The 19,873-nt window shown below is 39.6% G+C and overlaps 1 protein-coding gene across 1 annotated transcript in view; it reads right to left on the minus strand.

The window, feature by feature from the left end:
- Positions 1 to 19,873, minus strand: part of LOC150090766 (putative polypeptide N-acetylgalactosaminyltransferase 9) — a 134,596-nt gene that overhangs the window by 84,747 nt on the left and 29,976 nt on the right. Inside the window, exon 3 of the mRNA XM_090371424.1 lies at positions 16,806 to 16,970. Coding sequence (XP_090227550.1) covers positions 16,806 to 16,970 — 165 coding nt within the window. The remainder of the gene's footprint in view (positions 1 to 16,805; positions 16,971 to 19,873) is intronic.

The following is a 19,873-nucleotide window of genomic DNA, read 5'->3' on the forward strand; positions in this document are numbered from 1 at the left end:
CTCTCAGAGCCTTACAAAACTCAAACAGATTTATTCTAAAGTATCTTGTTACCAAGCTTTCTAACCTACATTTTCTGGGTCTACTTCAGTGGGTACTTTTTGCCAATTACAGTGAGGATAAAGCAACAGAAAAATGGTTTGTTCAGAGAATAAGTGTTCAACAGCAGATTTTTTAAAATACTACCAAACACTTTGCATCCTCAGTTTATCACTTAAGTTAAATGAAGTAAAGACTTTTTTTCTGCTATTAAGGAAAAATGATATATGGAGGAGAGTGATCATACTCTTTAAATAAAAAAAATCATACTCTAATTATAAAAAAAAAAGTATTAGGAATACCTTTTTGTATTGTAATGACTACAATACAAAAGAGGTATTATTCCTAATGAGTCTTTTGTAACAGCTCATTCCTATCAAGCACATCTTGATAGGAATGCAGCTATAAGGCAATAACAGCAAGGATTTCATAAAGAGAAATCATGCCTGCTGACCAATCTGATTAGCTACTATGAGGTTGTCCCAGAGGAACTGGATGCAAAGATTAATTCTGACATCATATATGAAATTTCAGTAAAACCTTTGATGCTGTTCTGTATGAACGATTGTTGTATAAATTGCAGAAATGTGGCATTAGATAAAGAGCTGGTTGTTGTTGTTGTTGTTGTTGTTTTTGGGCACAAGGACAACTGGGGCCAAAATGTGCTTATTCCTATGACATGTTTTTATATAAAAATTGGGTCTAATTTGCCATCATAGAAAATCGTATATTCATATCTGCTTAAGAAAGGTAAATAGTTCATTTAAATTTGCATTGTTTCCAATAATATGGGCGAGTGATACAGGCTTAAAGAGCTGGTTAATTGGTAAGGAACACACAGTAGGTATAAATGACTACTACTCTTCACAGACTAATGTAACAACTGGGGATCAGCATTAAGCTCTTTACCATTTTTAGTCCATGACCAGGCACACTCAGTAACAGTTAGTCCATTTTAGCCTTAAAAATTAACAATAAATAATTCAAAATTGTTCCCTTTTTGATGCCACCTTTATTTTCAATCATTTTCAATGAGCAAAATTAGGGAAAATACATTTTTTTTATTAAATAAATTGTTTTTAAAATAAAATTCCTTCTATTACACTTTACATGTGCTTTTATACGTGTTTTTTATCTTCCTTATAGGGGTGAATGAAATGTAAATCAAAAATCTTTATTCACTGTTTTCAAACAAAATACAAATTGAAAATAAGTATACTTCAGCAATTGGATGCCAGCATGACACAAAGCCAGAAAGTGCAACAATTGGAGGAAAAGCCTTATAACACAAAGCCAACATGCTTCAATAACTGTACATGATAGATGCTGCTAATTTTAAATTCTTGTTTTTCAGCACAGGCATATAATCATTGAAAATAGGCTTAATTTGATCCTGCATTTTTTTCTGTTTGCACAATAAACTAACAAAAATTTCTGGAATATTAAATAGAGAAATCAAAGAAAACACTTTTATTGAAAGGTATTGGGAGTTTCTGCTGTGCCGACAGAGTGCAACATCACTTAAATCACATGAAGTTTCGAACACCATATGTACACAGTTTCAGGTTAATATTTATTAATGTATTGATGCGAATATTTCAAAATTGATATACAAGTTGGCTGACAATACTAAGGCAGGCAAAGTTGTTTGACGACATTAATCATTAATAAATGGGCTTAAAAATGGCAAACTTTACAATAAAGTTTACAATTGAAAAATGCAAGGTACTGCATTTGGGTTGCAATAATCCTGGAATAATGTAGTATTTGGGTAGCAAACTGAAAGTAACTGATAAGGAAAAGATAGTCGGTGCAACATGATGTTCTCAGATCAGGGCAATCAGGATGCTGGAACAGCTCATGTGGTTCTATCAATGATATACAATAAGTTTCATCAGCAAGAACAAGAGTTGATTATCAAGGGATAATCAGCCAGAGTTGATTATCCCTTTATATATGGTAATGGTTAGACATATGGAAATAATGAATACACTGGAAACCTCATTTCAGAAAAAATATCTGTTAGAAAGGGGATAAAGACACAATAGGACAATCTGACCAAGAGAGACTGCGGCGTTCTGCAAATTGTAGCATCTGGAAAAAAGTCACTGCATGATAACCTAATTAAAGTGTATAACTGCTTTAAATGGCATCAGCAGTGATGGTATCTTTATTTTCTCAGACATCGCATGAAAGGAGGTTAAAAAACCATTTCCTTGCACAAACATCTTCATCTTCTCAAATATCCACTACCAATTCCTTAAATGCTGATCTCCAAGTAATTCTCAGTGGGGAAAGATAACTTAGTTAATTTTAATCTTTCTAAAACTCAGTCCTGTATTATAGCTCATAAAAAGGATTTTTCTGGTCCTATGCTTATCTGTAATGATAATCAGATTTCTATACAAGAACAATATATCTCTATTAGGGATTACCCTGACTTAATCTCTCTCTCTCTCTCTCTCTCTCTCTCTCTCTCTCTCTCTCTCTTTCTCTTTTGCTTCCTCTGAATCTAAAAAACTGAGTTTTCTCTTTCACTCTTAGCATTACTTTTATTCCAAAGTTACTCATTCTGTACAAACTCAAATCCGCCCCTACCGTGGAATATTACTCCCACATCTGAGGTGGTGTCTATCATAACCTCTTTCAGGCTTTTAGACACCACCCAAAAGAGATTGGTTAGGTTAATTAATGACCCATCTGTTACAAAATCTCTCCACTCTGTCCCATAATAGGCATTCTGTTTCTGCTGCATGCCTTTTCTTTAGATACATCCATGAACACTTTTTTCCTGAATTAGTTTCTATAATTTCCCCCCCCACCCCTTCCAAACCAGTCCAAACATGCTGCAACAGGTCAAAATCATTTTATTGGTCCAACTTAACTCACAGAACCAACTTTTCTTCTTTCTCACTTTTCTCTTCAACTTCTGGAACAATCGCCCTTCACACATATTTCTTGAAAATTACAATCTACAGAAATTCAAGTGTAATGTCAACAAGTATCTTCTTTCATATTCTCAAACTTCAACCCATGTATGGTACTAAGTATTATAGGTTCTAATGCCTCTCATAATGCTTGGGATTCTCATAAAAAAAATAATTTTTTTATTTTTTTTTACTGTATTTATTTTTATTTTGCAAATACACTATTTTAATTTTTATATTCTGTTTTTTTCTTTTTTATATAAACCCAAAACACAAGAGGTATTAGAACCTGTAGTACTTTGTACCGTGCTTGGGTTGGAGGTTGAGAAAACAAAAGAAGATATTTGTTGACATTGGACTTGAACTTCTGTAGACTGTAATTTTCAGGAAACACGTACGAAGGAAGGCTGTTCCAGAAAACGGCAGCTCAATAAATAAATGAGGAATATGAAAAGTTGGTTCTGTGAGTTTGAAGTTGGACAGTAAATGGATGTTGGCTGGTGGCGGCACGTGTTCGGACTGTTTTGAAAGAGAGAGTGAGAATTATAGAAGCCAATTCATAAGAACAGTGCCCATGGAAGTATCTGTAGAAGAGGCATGCAGCAGAAACAGTACGTCTATGAGACAGCGAGTGGAAAGACTCTGTTAGAGATGAATCATTAATTAACCTAACTGCCCTCTTCTGAATGGAATCAAGAATCCTGAGAGAGGTTTTGGGGACACCACCCCAGATGTGGGAACAATATTCCATGGCAGGGAGGATTTGCAATTTATACAGAGTGAGCAGCTGTTTGGAAGAAAAGTAATGCCAAGAGCGTAAGAAAAAAAAACAAGTTTTTTAGATGCAGAAGAAGCAATATTTGTAATGTGCTTGTGCCAAGAGAGATTAGAAATCAGGGTAATCCCCAAAAGAGATATAACATTTTGCCTAGAAATCAGAGGGTCACTAAAGATAAGCATAGGAGTAGAAAAATCCTTTTTGCGAGACATAAGACTGAGTTTTAGAAGGGTTGAAATCAACTAAGTTGTTTTTTCCCCACTGGGGAATTCCCTGGAGAACGGCATTTAAGGAATTGATAGCAGATTTTTGAGAAGTTGAAGCTGATTGAGCAGGGCAAGATTTCTCAAAAGAGAAAGTAGAATGCAATGTGCCATCATCGGCAAAACTATGGATAGGATTTCCAGTCAATGGAAGAAGGTCATTAATATACAAGAGGAAAAGAGTGGGGGAAAGAACTGAACCTTGGGGGTCATCGGCATTAGTGGAGACATTAGAAGACAGAGAGCCATCTACCATCACCCTCAGTGAGCGATCAGAGAGAAAACTGGATAACAAATTACTAAACACAGTTGGCAAACCATAAGATGGAAGGTTGTTTAGAAGACCTTCATGCCAAACACGATTAGCATTAGTAGAGGCATATGATGCAAGAAAGCAAGCTTATTCAGCATCAGCCAAAAAAAAAAAAAAAAAAACACAACCACTACTCCCATTTCACCCCACCGTTCATTCGAAATACCTGTCCAGCTGAGCCTTAAATTTGTTTAGGCTATCAACTTCAACAACAAGTGATGGAAATCTATTCCACAAACCAACTGCCCGCTGGCTAAAGGCAAATTTCCGCACATCTATCTGACATTCGTCCTTCCTCAATTCGAAATCATGCCCTCTCAGGTGATTATTCTGAGCAAGAGAAAGAATCCCATCGGCATTGACCATGCTCAAGCCATTCAAAGCCTTATACACCTCTATCAGATCACCTCGCCGATGCCTAGTCTCCAGACTCTGTAATTTGCAAAACTTAAGCCTTCTTCGTAAGAGCAACCCTTTGTTCCATTCACTAATCTTGTTGCCCTTCTCTGTACTCGTTCCAGCAGCTCTACATCCTTCTTGAAATGAAGCCTCCAGACCTGTATACAGTACTCAAGGTGTGGCCTGACCAATGCCTTATACAAGGGAATAATCACATCCCTATCCCTGCTAGAAAAATTCCTGTATATCATTGACAAGACACCATGAGCTACTCTTGCAGCTCATCTGCACTGCTCAGAGAACTTCATATCTGCCTGCACAATTACCCCCAGGTCCTTTTCATTCTCTACCACTGTCAGCGTAGTACCACAGAGTTGATACGTTGATCTGGGGTTACTGTTTCCCATATGTAGAACTTTACATTTGTCAATGTTAAACTTCATTTGCCACCTATCAGCCCATCTGCTCAACCTTTCCAGATCCTGTTGCAGCAGCATAGCATCAGTAGTGTCCTTAACAACCCTGCCAACCTTTGTATTGTCTGCAAACTTGGACATTAAGCTTGATATACCATCATCTATATCATTTATAAATACAGAAAACAACAAGGGACCCAACACTGAACCCTGAGGAACTCCACTAATAACATTAATCCGCGTTGAGCAGTGTCCATTGATTACCACTCTCTGTCTTCTGCCACTCAACCATCCCTTTATCCATAGCAACAATTTGCCTCCAATGCCACACTGCTCAAATTTGTGCAGCAGTCTTCCATGCGCAACAGTATCAAAAGACTTTCTAAGATCCAAATATATAATATCAAAGTTATTCCCTGCATCCAGTTCTTTTGTGACTACATCATAGTATCCAATCAAATTGGTCAGACAAGACCTGCCCTTAACAAAACCATGCTGTGTCTGCGCTATAACTAAATTCTTGTCCAGATGATCCTGCAGTGCTTATTTAACCAGTGCCTCCATTAATTTTCCTGGAACAGAAGTTAAACTCACAGGTCTATAATTACTTGTGTCAGCCTTTAATCCTCCTTTGTGAATTGGGGTTACATTTGCACCTCTCCAGTCTATGGGTACCTCCCCTGAGTCCAAAGAAGCTCTCATAATTATGGCTAGGGGTTTGCTTACTTCCTCTGCTGCCTCCTTTAATATAACTGGATAGATCCCATCCACCCCGGATGCCTTTTTTTTATGTTTATCCTCAACAATTTCTCCTCCACTTTCCTCTCAGTTATTAGAAAATCATCTAGCTCACTGCCAATGTTTACTTCACCTACGACATTCCCCTTCCTGAATAACTCCTCATGTGTGAATGTAGATGCAAAATACTTGCTTAGATTGTTAGCCACCTGAGCAGGATCCTCAACTGTTGAACCATCAACATCCAGTGGACCAATCTGATTCATCCCTTTCCTTCTTCAGTTTAAATAGGTAAAGAACTCTTTTCTGTTTTTCTTTGCATCCTTTGCCAAGGATTTCTCATAATCTGCCTTTGCCTGCCTAATCTCCTTTGTGACTTGGTTACAGACCAACTTATATCTATTATAGGCTTCCATGTCACCCAGTAATTTGTATGTATCCCATGCATTTTTCTTCTCTGCCATATGTCTCATTAGTTCATCTGACAACCATTTAGGCCTGAACCTTGAACAATATTTCTTGGTTGGTATGTAAAGCCTGGTAGCTTCCAAGATTAGTTCCTTGAATGCTTCCCATTTTGAATTTGCTGTTGGTAACATCATCAGTTGGTCCCGCTGTATAGAATTTAAATACTGTCTCAGACCATCATAGTCGCCTTTACGAAAGCAAAAACCCTCCCCTTTACCTCTGATGGTAGTTACCTCCTTGAGTAAATCCCACTTCAGCACACTGTGATCACTGCCACCTAGTGGTTCCTTTATCTGCAGATTCTTAATGTATGAAGAATCACTACTGATAATCAGATCAAGAGTATTACTCCCCCTAGTTGCCCCCGAACATGCTGGTGTAGAAAACAATCATCCAATAAATCCACAAAAGCCTTGCTAGTGTGTGAGTGATCAACCTACAAATTCCAGTCAATATCCTGGAAATTAAAATCCCCCATTATAAGACTCTCTGATTTACTGGCCCATTCTATTTCCCTGTACAGTATCTCATCATACTCATCAGAGTCACTAGACCTATAGCACACTCCCACTCTCAATTTTGATTTACCTATGCTTATGTCACACCAAACTGACTCGACACTGCCCTGTCCATAAATGACTGGCTTCACTTCCTTGGATTTTATGTGTTTTTTAACTAATAGCATAACCCCTCCTCCCTTCCTATCCTGTCTATCCTTTCTGTAGACGTTGTACTCCCCAAATTCCAGTTCTGCATTCCTTATATCTGTGTGACACCACGTCTCTGATATCCCAACAATATCTGCCTTTGATGTTTTGAGCAATACCTCAAATTCATCAAATTTATTTACTAAACTCCTAGCATTGGTGTACACGCAAGTATACATGCACCTGTTTCTATTATTAGCTACCCTAACACAACCCATGTGTTTACTTGTACCGCAATGACTTCCAGCAGTCTCTGAAATATCCTGCATCTTGTTTTTCAGGCTTCTGCTCATTCCAATAGAAGCAGTGCAAGAATCTCTTTTACCTCTGCCAGTGGCTACTGTTAATCTATTAGTCTTTGTCTTCCCCCAAGCTAGCAGTTTTCCGACCCACCTAACACTGCCTCGATAGCATCAGCAAATATTCTTGCACCCTTTCTATTTAAGTGTATCCCATCCCTGTAGAAGCAATCTCTCCTGTTAACAAATACAATCCAGGCTGAAAAAAATTCTACCACTTGAGCCTTGCAAAATCTTTCCAGGGCCGAACTGATCGAGAAGGCTCTCATCATATACTCCCTCCTATCGTGTCTGGGCAGAATTGCAGACACTTTCAAATTCAACCCTACTTCACGGCTTTTTTTCAACAGTGACCTGTACTTGTTAAGTAATTCCGCTGGTCTCCTACTCTTAATATCATTAGTGCCAACGTGTACAACTATATCACCTTTTGTGCCCTTAAAAGATGATATCCGCTCTACAACGTCATCAACCTTTGCCCCTGGCAGACATACCCTGGTCCTGTTCCATCTATCCTTTTTACAAAGCGTGTTCCCCATTTCCCTGACAATAGAGTCACCAACAACTACTAGTTCCTGTGGGACCAGCGCATTCTGCCTTGGGGGCTGCCTCTGTGTTGTAAGATGACCAAGTGCAAGCTCTGGCGTTGATGTGGGCAGCTGAGAGCTTGATGGGCCCCTCAATTTATTTCCTTCGAGGGCATCCACCCTGTCCTTCAAGGTCTCATATAGGCCCATAACAACGCTGAGTTGTCGCCTAATTTCCTTGCACTCCTTGCATCGTGCACACACAAAGACATCCCCCATGGCAGTATCATGTCCTGTACCCAATTGCTCCGCAAACATCAAGCAAACAGTGCATCTTAAAAGGCTGTGATTCAGAGGGCAACTGCCCCCCTCAGTTCCCCCATGAGCCACAGCACTCCCATTAGCTTGAGCCTTTTGCTTTGCTGCTCTGGTTTAAGTCATGATTTCGATTTAATGTCAATAAAATTACAATTTCAGAATAAAATTAAAACCTTAAACTTGTATCCTAACACAGTTATAACGCTATATTTATTTTTCAATATTGAGTGTTATCTACGAGTTCCCTTTATATAACTTCCATATCAAGTTACGTATTAATTATTTGTTACGTTTGTACTCTAAGTCGTTATATATATATAGTTAAAAGTACAATTTAATTGACAATGACGTTTAACAAGATTAATAGATTTACTGATTAATTGACAATATTATATTATGCACAATACTATACAAAGCTAATTCTATCGAATTCCGGATATGCTGTATCGTGTTGCAATGGCGGTAATTATGAACGGTACTTCTACGGACTCTTAAGTATTGATTTTAACTTCCAAATCTCGCTGTTTCAATTTAGAATAAACTAAGGATCCTGACTAGGTCTATAGCTAGTTATAGATAATAATTTGATATAACAATTGGTTAATAAATCAGCTAAATACGGTTAAAAACCTCTCGTTCAACGGAGCTGCAATTTGTAACACGTGGATTTGATACCATTACCGATACTAAGTAATACCCACAAAATCTCTATCAAGTTAAACTTTAAACTAAGTATCATAACTAGGAATATAAAACTACTCTAGAAAATAAGTAAATATGCCAATTTAAGCTAATAAAACAGAAAATAAATCAGAAAAAACTTCTCTTCTCCAGGAGCTGCAAAATAGCTGCGGCCGCACAGGCTACTCTCGAACCCAACCCGATCGAATGCCTTTGAGATGTCAAGAGCAACTACTTGTGTTTAACCGAACCTTTCCATTGAATTAGTCCATAAATGGGTAACATAAGCCAGAATATCACCAATGGACCGACACTGACGGAATCCATACTGGCGATCGTCGATCAGACAGAAGGTTTCTAGGTAGTTTAAGAGTTGGCGATTAATTGATTTCTCCATTACTTTAGAAAGAGTAGAAGTAATTACAATGGGACGATAATTGGATGGGAGGGATTTGTCATCCTTTTTAGAAACTGGCTGGATATGAGCAAATTTTCAAGCACAAAGAAAAACACCTTTGGAATAAGAAAGTGAAAGGTGGCAGTAAAGAATAGGAGTAAGTTCAGGAGCACAGGTTGTGAGAACAAGTGGTAAAATACCATCAGGACCTGGAGCTTTCTTCGCATCAAGATTCGTAAAAATCCTTCTGACATCCTTTTGATGGAAAACCGCAGGAGGCATTGAATGGAGTGTTGGGAATGGTAGCATTAGCATTAGCATTAGTAGAGGCATTTGATGCAAGAAAGCAAGCTTATGCAGCATCAGCCAAAAAAAAAAAAAGTAACATAAATAAATAAAAATAACCACTTCCACTTCACCCCTCTGTTCGTTCGAAATACCTGTCCAGCTGAGCCTTAAACTTATTTAGGCTATCAACTTCCACGACAAGGGATGGAAGTCTGTTCCACCCACCAACCACCCGCTGGCTAAAGGCAAATTTCCGCACATCTATCCTACATCTGTCTTTCCTCAATTTGAATTTATGCCCTCTCAGGTGATTTTTCTGAGCTAGAGGAAGAATCCCATCAGCATTGAGCATGCTCAAACCATTCAAGGCTTTGTACACCTCTATCAGATCACCCCGCTGGTGCCTAGTTTCCAGACACTGTAATTTGCAAAACTTAAGCCTTTCTTCGTAAGAGAACCCCTTTGTCCCATTCACCAATCTAGTTGCCCTTCTCTGTACTCGTTCCAGCAGCTCTACATCCTTCCTGAAATGAGGCCTCCAGGCCTGTATACAGTACTCTAGGTGTGGCCTGACCATTGCCTTATACAAGGGAATAATCACCTCCTTATCCCTGCTAGAAAAATTCCTATATATCATTGACAATACACCATGAGCTACTCTTGCAGCTCGTCTGCACTGCTCAGAGAACTTCATATCTGCCTGCACCACCACCCCCAGGTCCCTTTCATTCTCTACCACTGTCAGTGTAGTACCACAGAGTTGATACGTTGCTCTGGGGTTGCTGTTTCCCATATGTAGTACTTTACATTTGTCAATGTTAAACTTCATTTGCCACCTCGAAGCCCATCTGCTCAACCTTTCCAAATCCTGTTGCAGCAGCATAGTGTCAGTAGTGTCCTTGACAACCCTGCCAACCTTCGTATCGTCTGCAAACTTGGACATTAAGCCTGATATACCATCATCAATATCATTTATAAATACAGAAAACAATAAAGGCCCCAATACTGAACCCTGAGGGACTCCACTAATAACATTAGTCCACGATGAGCAGTGTCCATTGATTACCACTCTCTGTCTTCTCCCCCTCAACCACCCCTTTATCCATAGCAGCAACTTGCCTCCAATGCCACACTGCTCCAATTTGTGCAGCAGTCTTCCATGTGCAACAGTATCAAAAGCCTTTCTAAGATCCAAGTATATAATATCAAAGTTATTCCCTGCATCCAGTTCTTTTGTGACTGCATCATAGTATCCAATCAAATTGGTCAGGCAAGACTTCCCCTTAACAAAACCATGCTGTGTCCTAGCTATAACTGAAGTCTTGTCTAGATGATCCTGCAGTGCTTCTTTCACCAGTGCCTCCATTAATTTTCCGGGAACAGAAGTTAAACTCACAGGACTATAATTACTTGTGTCAGCCTTTGATCCCCCTTTGTGAATTGGGGTCACATTTGCACATCTCCAGTCAATGGGTACCTCCCCTGAGTCCAAGGAAGCTCTCATAATTATGGCTAAGGGTTTGCTTACCTCCTTTGCTGCCTCCTTTAATATAACTGGATAGATCCCATCCACCCCAGGTGCCTTTCTTGTGTTTATCTTCAACAATTTCTCCTCCGCTTTGCTCTCAGTTATTACAAGATTCTCTAGCTTACTGCTAGAGTTGAATACACCTCTGGCATTCCCCTCGCTGAATAACTCCTCATGTGTGAATGTCGATGCAAAATATTCATTTAGTTTGTTAGCTACCCGAGCAGGGTCATCAACAGTTGACCCATCGATCTCAAGTGGACCAATCTGATTCATCCCCTTCCTTCTAGAGTTTACATAAGTAAAGAACTCTTTGCTGTTTTTCTTCGCATCCCTTGCCAAGGATCTCTCGTAATCTGCCTTCGCCTGCCTAACCTCCTTTGTAACTTGGTTACAGATCAACTTGTATCTATCATAGGCGTCCGTGTCACGTGTTAATTTGTATGTATCCCATGCATTTTTCTTCTCTGCCATATGCCTCATTAGTTCATCTGACAACCATTTAGGCCTAAACCTTGAACAATATTTCTTAGTTGGTATGTAAAGCCTAGTAGCTTCCACGATAAGTTCTTTGAATGCTTCCCATTTTGAATTTGCTGTTGGCAATATCATCAGTTGATCCCACTGTATAGAATTTAAATACTGTCTCAGTCCATTGTAGTCGCCTTTACGAAAGCAATACCCCTTCCCTTTACCCCTAATGGTAGTTACCTCTTTGAGTAACTCCCACTTCAGCACACTGTGATCACTGCCACCAAGTGGTTCATTTATCTGCAGATTCTTAATGCATGAAGAATCACTACTGATAATCAAATCAAGAGTATTACTCCCTCTAGTTGCCTCCCGAACATGCTGATGTAGAAAACAATCATCCAATAAATCCACAAAAGCCTTGCTACTGTGTGAGTGACCAGCCCCCAAATTCCAGTCAATATCTGGGAAATTAAAATCCCCCATTATAAGACTCTCTGATTTACTGGCCCACTCTATTTCTCCGAACAGTTTCTTATTATACTCATCAGAGTCATTAGGCCTATAGCACACTCCTACTCTCAATTTTGATCTCCCAATGCTTATGTCACACCAAACTGACTCGACACTGCACTGTCCAGCGATGTCGACTGGCTTCACTTCCTTGGATTTTATGTGTTTTTTAACTAATAGCATAACCCCTCCTCCCTTCCTATCCTGTCTATCCTTTCTGTAGACATTGTACTCCCCAAATTCCAGTTCTGCATTTCTTATATCTGTGTGACACCACGTCTCTGAAATCCCCACAATATCTGCCTTTGATGTTTTGAGCAATACCTCAAATTCATCAAATTTATTTACTAAACTCCTAGCATTGGTGTACACACAAGTATACATGCACCTGTTCTTTTTCTTAGCTACCCTAACACAACCCATGTGTTTACTTGTACCCCAATGATTCCCAGCAGTCTCTGAAATATCCTGCATCTTATTTTCCAGGCTGCGGCTCATTCCAATAGAAGCAGTGCAAGAATCACTTTCACCTCTGCCAGTGGCTACTGTTAATCTATTAGTCCTTGTAGGAAGTGTTTTACCAAGATTATTAATACATGAGTTGGAAGAAAAATGGATGCTAGCAGGTCAGCTTTATGCTTGGCTGAAGTGACAACAGAACCATCTGGTTTGGACAGAGGAGGGAGCAGAGATGGGCAAAAGTTGTGGCCAATAGCTTTGGCAAGAGACCAGAATGCTCGGCTACCATTAGGGCAAGAAGCAAGTTTTCTACTCTTAGCCTGTTTAAACTCTAGTTTGGACTGATTAATAACTGCTTTACAATTGTTGCGAGCTTTGGTGTAGGCAGAAAATGAAACTGGAGAATTAGAAACAAGCCAATTACGATATGCAACATTCTCTTGAACAGCCTTAGCACATTTATTGGAAAACCAAGGTTTAGACAAAGGACAAGATTTTAAAGTGGAGTGTGGGATAAAGGATTCCATTCCTGCAAGAATAATTTCACTGACACGATCTGAGCAAACGTTGACATCAGAAGCTTTGAAACAGTAATCCGACCAAGGAAAAGAAGAAAAGAAGTCTCGCAGGTCATCCCATTTTGCATTCTTGTAATGCCAAACAACACGAGACTGGGAATAGCCATGAGATAAAGGCTCCATTGGAGAAGAGACAATCACCAAGTTGTGATCTGAAGTGCCTAAAGGACCTCTCACTTCGACTGTGTACTTAGAAGGGTTGTTTGTGAGAAAAAGATCAAGCGTATTGGCTGTATGATTAGGATTGTCCGGTATTCTTGTAGGTAAATGAACAAACTGTGCAAGGTCATTAGTAATTGTAAAAGCCTCAGCATCTCTACCAGCTGGGTCAGTGTGACTAGAAAATGGAAGCCAGCTGGAGTTGTGAACATTAAAATCACCAAGGAAAATTACCTCACTGCTAGGAAAGTTGGACTGGAGAAAGTCAAGTTGCAAAGAGAGGACGTCAAAGAGCTCCAAGTGATTAGTGGAGTTGGGAAAACGGTAGAGACAACAGATGAATTTGACACAAAGAGGTAGAGAGATTTTAAGCCAGAGAAGATCAAAGAGAGGAGATTCCAAATTGCCAAGTCTCTGACAGGGAATATCAGAACAGACATAATAACATATGCACAAGTACCACCTTTGAGGCAAAAGGAATCATACAGCAAATAAGTTGGACATATGAGATGAGCAGTAGTTGAATCAACCGATAACTGAGATTCTGTCAGAAAAAGTACATGGGGTTTGGCAGACTGCAAGTGGAAATGGACATTGTTGAGATTAGAATTGAGACCACGTATATTTGTGAAATGAATTAGGAAGTGCTTGGGAGGTTTAGATCTTTTCGCAGATAAGCTTTCTCTATTAGTTTGACAATTCATTGGTGTATTCGATAGTAAGAAAAAGTGGGGGGGACATGCTGTACGAAGTAATGAAATTTTTGGATATGGCATACACATAGTAAGAATATGCCGAGATTCTTGACATAATGTGGCCTCAACAATGTCCCCCATATACACACTACTCAGACTCCCTCCAGTAACTATCTGGCAGAGTAGAAGTAGCAAGATTCAGTCCGGTGTACTAACTAGCGGCCAGCCTACGAACACCATTTTAGAGCTGTACCCTTGAAATGTAAGGAAGATTGGATCTCACCACGATGTTCATCATAACCTCAAAAATCATCAGTCATACTGCATGATGGAAAAGTTGGGGAAGGGTTGACTGGAACCTAGCTCTGGAGACTAAACATGAGTTCCACCACTTCAAGCCTCCAATAAGCAAAGTGGTGGTATTGCACCGGTTGATGAGAGTCATCTACCACCCAGGCAGTACTAGGTGGTTGATGAGAATCACCTACCACCTAGTACTGCCTGGTAACATAGAGGGGGCGACATTCCTCCATGTGGTGTGGGTGCCACACCTCGACCCCTGCTTACATTGGTTCACACCTGGGTAGTCACCCACCATGCACTTGTGCATAGAGGTTATACCCAGGATTACTAACAGTCCCACCATTGTGAAGGTGCAAGCAGAGGATTTGGCTGTCACAGACCATCCGGACTTCGCTGAAATTGGGTCCACTTGACTTGAATGTCACCTGAATATCAGTTCCATGAGCATTTTAGACTCCCAGGCAGCAAGTCCAGCTTGTCTGGCATATCTTAGAGAATGTCTGTGACAACCTCAAGGACCAAAAATCCATAAAGCCTCTGCTCACAAGTTTTCTGGACAAAAGATCTAGTACTATACTTACTTGCTGTCATTGCTACTCAAAAAAGAGCAGTACAGCCAATGGTTTGACATACATAGTCAAATTAACATGGATTTTTAGAGGGTACATATACACATTGGGTTTTTAATCTTGCTCTTAGGTTGTTCCACAGAATGTCATCACATGGGGACATCACATTACATGAGGAATTCTGTAAGGAAGGAGAGGAGAGAAGTTCACTAAATTCTAACAGGGAGCTCTAAATGATTTTGTAATAACAGAGAGCAAAGTGGAGGAGAAATTGTTGAAGTTAAACATAAAAAAGAGAACTGGGGCAGATGGAATCTATCCAGTTATATTGAAGTATGCAAACAATTAGCCATAATTATGAGAGCATTCTTAGATTCAGGGGATGTCTCCATGGACTGGAGATGTGCAAATGTGTCCCCAATTCACAAAGGGGGTTCAAAAGGTGATGCAAATAATTAGAGACCTGTTAGTTTAACTTCTGTTCCAGGGAAAATAATGGGGTCACTGGTTAAAGAAGTGATGCAGAATCACCTAGACAAGACTACAGTAATAGTTCATACACAACATGGGTTTAAGGGGCAGTCTTGTCTGACCAATTTGATCAGACACTACGATGTGGTCACAAAAAGAACTGGATGCAAAAAATAATTTTGATATCATATATTTGGATTTCAATATTCATATTTGTACAGCAGAATATACAAATATGTACAAATATTTGTACATATTTGTATATTCATAAATTCATATTTATACAGCAGCCTTCCATGTTACACATGGAAGGCTGCTGTACAAATTGGAGTGGTATTGCATTAAGGGAAAGTTGCTGCAATGGATAAAGGGATGGTTGAGTGGGAGATGGCAGAGAGTGGTAATAAATGGACACTGTTCTACGTGAGCTAATGTTATTATTGGAGTCCCCCAGGGTTCGGTGCTGAGCCCACTGTTGTTTTCTGTATTTATGAATGATATCGATGGAGGTATATCAGGCTTAATGTCCAAGTGTGCAAATGATACAAAGTTTGGCAGGGTTGTTAATGATAGTAAATACAGTATGCTGCTACAACAGGATCTAGTAATGTTAGGCAGATGGGCTGAGAAGTGGAAACTGAAGTTTAATATTAACAAATACAAAGTATATGGGTAGCAGTAACCCAAGAGAAACGTACCAACTGAGGTACATTTCTCTTGAACCACTCAGGGAGGTGGAGAATGAAAAAGACCAGGGGGTTAAATGTGCAGTTGGATATGAAGTTCTCTGAGCAGTGCAGATGGGCTGCCAGAGCAGGTCATGGAGTTTTGTCAATGATATATAGGAATTTTGCTAGCAGAGACGAGGTGGAGATTATACCTCTGTATAAGGCAATGGTCAAGCCACACCTTAAGTACTGCATACAAGTCTGAAGGCCTAATTTTAGGAAGGATGTAGAGATGATAGAACAAGTGCAGAGAAGGGTAACACGATTGGTGAGAGGAACAAAGGGGGTCTCTTACCAGGAGAGGCTTAAATTCTGTAAGTTGTAGCATCTAGAGACTAGGCACCTGCATGGTGATCTGATTGAGGTGTACAAGGCCTTGAATGGTTTGAACAGGCTCAATGCTGATGGGATACTTCTGCTTGCTCAGATTAAGAACTTGAGGGGGTATAGATTCAAATTAAGGAAAGGTAGTTGTAGAATAGATGTGCGGAAGGTTGCCTTTAGCCAGTGGGGTAGTTGATTGCTGGATATTGAGCAATCAACTTGTATATCAATTTGTATATCGAGATAACTCAAAATTTTTGGGTTAAAACAAATAAAATGAAGACAGCAGGCACTTTACACATATGTATAGCTGAAAAAAAAGGGCCAAGCTTTAAAAAAAAAACCCCACTATTTTACCCTTCATAGTCTTTTTTATAGGTTTTCTTTAACCAAAAATGAAACTCATAAAATAATATCAAAACAAAGCAAGCTAGATATTTAGAAATCATACCTTTAGTGCATTCACAGTGTGAATCGAGAAAAGTTAAAACTGGTGCAGTTGCAAGGGTCTCGCCAATTAATCTGGATCGAATGAGTCCTTCACGTCGGTGCGTTCGAATGAGTCTTACCTTTGGTAAAAGAGCAATATACTCTTCCAGTGGTTTCTTTAAGTGAGCTACAACAGAAGAAACTGAATGTCATCACTTTTAGCTATGATATATGTTTAATTTCTATATGTAACATTTCTTAAGAATGTAAGATTTAAAGACAAGGTGATGGATGCAAGAAATATTAATATAACTAAAAATCACACTAAAGTGAATTGTGTAAAACTATTATATTATTATATTGTATTGTTATACATTGTGTAAATGAAGCATGAATTTAAATTTTGACATCATTATTATTATTATTATTATTAGCCATATGGTGCAAGGAAACCTGAGACTTATATGCTGCGCCAGCCAAAAAAAAAAAAATTTCCCTATTACCCTGAGAGAGAGAGAGAGAGAGAGAGAGAGAGAGAGAGAGAGAGAGAGAGAGAGAGAGAGAGAGAGAGAGAAGTAGAAAGGAATCACCAAGAAAGGGAAGAATGATGATATCCAGCTCAGGACCCTGGGCGTGACAAGCCCATACTCACCAGATGTGAGTCCCTGGGGGTATATTTACATTTCAGTAAAGCTTATGATATTGTTCCAAATGAAAAGTTGCTGTACAAATTCAAACAGTGTTAAAGAAAATTGAGGCACTGGAGGCAAGTTACTAACTATGGATAAAATGGGTGGATGAATGTTAGAAGACAGAGAATGTCATTAATGGTCACCACTCTTCTTGGACTAATGTTATTAGTAAAAATCACTAAAGATTGAGTGCTTGACCCTTTGGCGGTTTGGCGGTTTCAACAAATTTCAATTTAATAACAATACTGATGATGACGTTTCAAGCTTAATGACTACGTTTGCAGATGGCACAAAGATTGAGAGGAGGGCAATTAATGACAGGAATTAATGTATGCTACTGCAGCGAGACCTATAATGGGCTGAGAAGTGGCAATTAATTAGCATACCAACTAGGTATTACCACACTCAAGGCAGCAGAGAATGAAAAAGACCTATGGATAATTGTACAGTCCAACATGAAGTTCTCTGAGCAGTGCAGTGATGCAAGGCAGCTCCTGAGGACTGCCGATGGTATACAGGACATTTTCCAGCAGAAATGAGGAAGTGATTATCCTGTTGTATTAGGTAATGATTAGACCACATACTGAGGTCTCTAAACCCCATTTTAGGACCTGGGGAACAGGCACAGAGGAGAATAAGATTAGTGAGGTACACAAAAGGATACTCTTACCAAGAAAGACTTCACTTCTGCAATTGCTATGCCTAGAAACTAGGCAGCTACAAAGAGACCTTATTGAAATATTCAAGGCTTTAAATGGATTGAGTAAAGTAGATGCTGATAGCATCTTACTCTTTCTTGGACAAAACCCAAAAGGGGTGGTTTGCAGGAGAGTTGTGAAAAAAAATTTGCTTTCTGCCAACTCTGCATCAATCGTTTACTGTGAAGAAAGACTGTGCAAGTGAGGCTGAGCTGTACAAAATGAGCGATATTGAAATTACAGAAGTTGTTTGTTAGGAAAAATTTCAAGGCTAAAGGCAAGCAAGGCCCCTGGAGTTGGTGCCATATACGTAGTAATTTTAAACCTGTACCAGGTTCAGGGTCTAAGAGAACAAGGATTTTTTTTCAAGAGAAAAAAAATAGTAGAAGAAATGTTCAAAGCAGTGGGTAAAGCTTATTTTAGCTTAAAGAACCCTTCTTTTTTGTCCATTTCTTCTAATAACTGGTCCATTCCTTGAACCTTTACTGATCACATCAGTTTATTAAAAATGTTTTGTGCTCAGTTAAGGGCAAGAGAGAGAGAGAGAGTGTGCACTGAACTATTAAAGTTAATAGGGTTCAGTGTTGGGTCCATTATTGTTTTCTGTATTTATAAATAATATTGATGATGGTATATCAAGCTTAATGTCCAAGTTTGCAGACAATACAAAGGTTGGCAGGGTTGTTAAGGACACTACTGACGCTATGCTGCTGCAACAGGATCTGGAAAGGTTGAACAGATGGGCTGAGAGGTGGCAAATGAAGTTTAACATTGACAAATGTAAAGTACTACATATGGGAAAGAGCAACCCCAGAGCAACGTATCAACTCTGTGGTACTACACTGACAGTGGTATAGAATGAAAAGGACCTGGGGGTAATTGTGCAGGCAGATATGAAGTTCTCTGAGCAGTGCAGACGAGCTGCAAGAGTAGCTCATGGTGTCTTGTCAATGATATACAGGAATTTTTCCAGCAGGGATAAGTAGGTGATTATTCCGTTGTATAAGGCAATGGTCAGGCCACACCTTGAGTACTGTATACAGGTCTGGAGGCCTCATTTCAAGAAGGATGTAGAGCTGCTGGAACGAGTACAGAGAAGGGTAACAAGGTTAGTGAATGGTTGTTGTTTGTTGTTTTTTTGGTTTTTAGGAGCATTAGCAACTAAGGCACTTCTGTAGCCAGGTGGGAAGGAGCAGCAGTGCGTAGCACACGCTTCTTGATTAGACCAGGGTTCGAGCCCGTCACCACCAAATACGGAGAATGCGGAAAGGTCAGGGAATAACCACCGCATATCCCGGAGCAATATGGCCTTAGTTGCTAATGCTCCTAAAAACCAAATAACTAACTAACTAATTAGCAACTAAGGCCATATTGCTCCGGGAATATGCGGTGGTCATTTCCTGACCTTTCCGCATCCTCCTATTTGGTGGTGACGGGATCGAACCCCGGTCTAATCAAGAAGCGTGTGCTACGTACTGCTGCTCCTTCCCACCTGGCTACGGAGGCGCCCAGGTTAGTGAATGGAACAAAGGGTTGCTCTTACGAAGAAAGATTTAGGTTTTGCAAATTACAGTGTCTGGAGACTAGGCACCGGCGAGGTGATCTGATAGAGGTGTATAAAGCCTTGAATGGTTTGAGCATGCTCAATGCTGATGGGTTCTGCCTCTTGCTCAGAATAATCACCTGAGAGGGCATAAATT

This window comes from Mastigoproctus giganteus, chromosome 1 (assembly GCF_048544385.1).
Source record: "Mastigoproctus giganteus isolate SK-2022 chromosome 1, ASM4854438v1, whole genome shotgun sequence".
NCBI lineage: Eukaryota > Metazoa > Arthropoda > Arachnida > Uropygi > Thelyphonidae > Mastigoproctus > Mastigoproctus giganteus.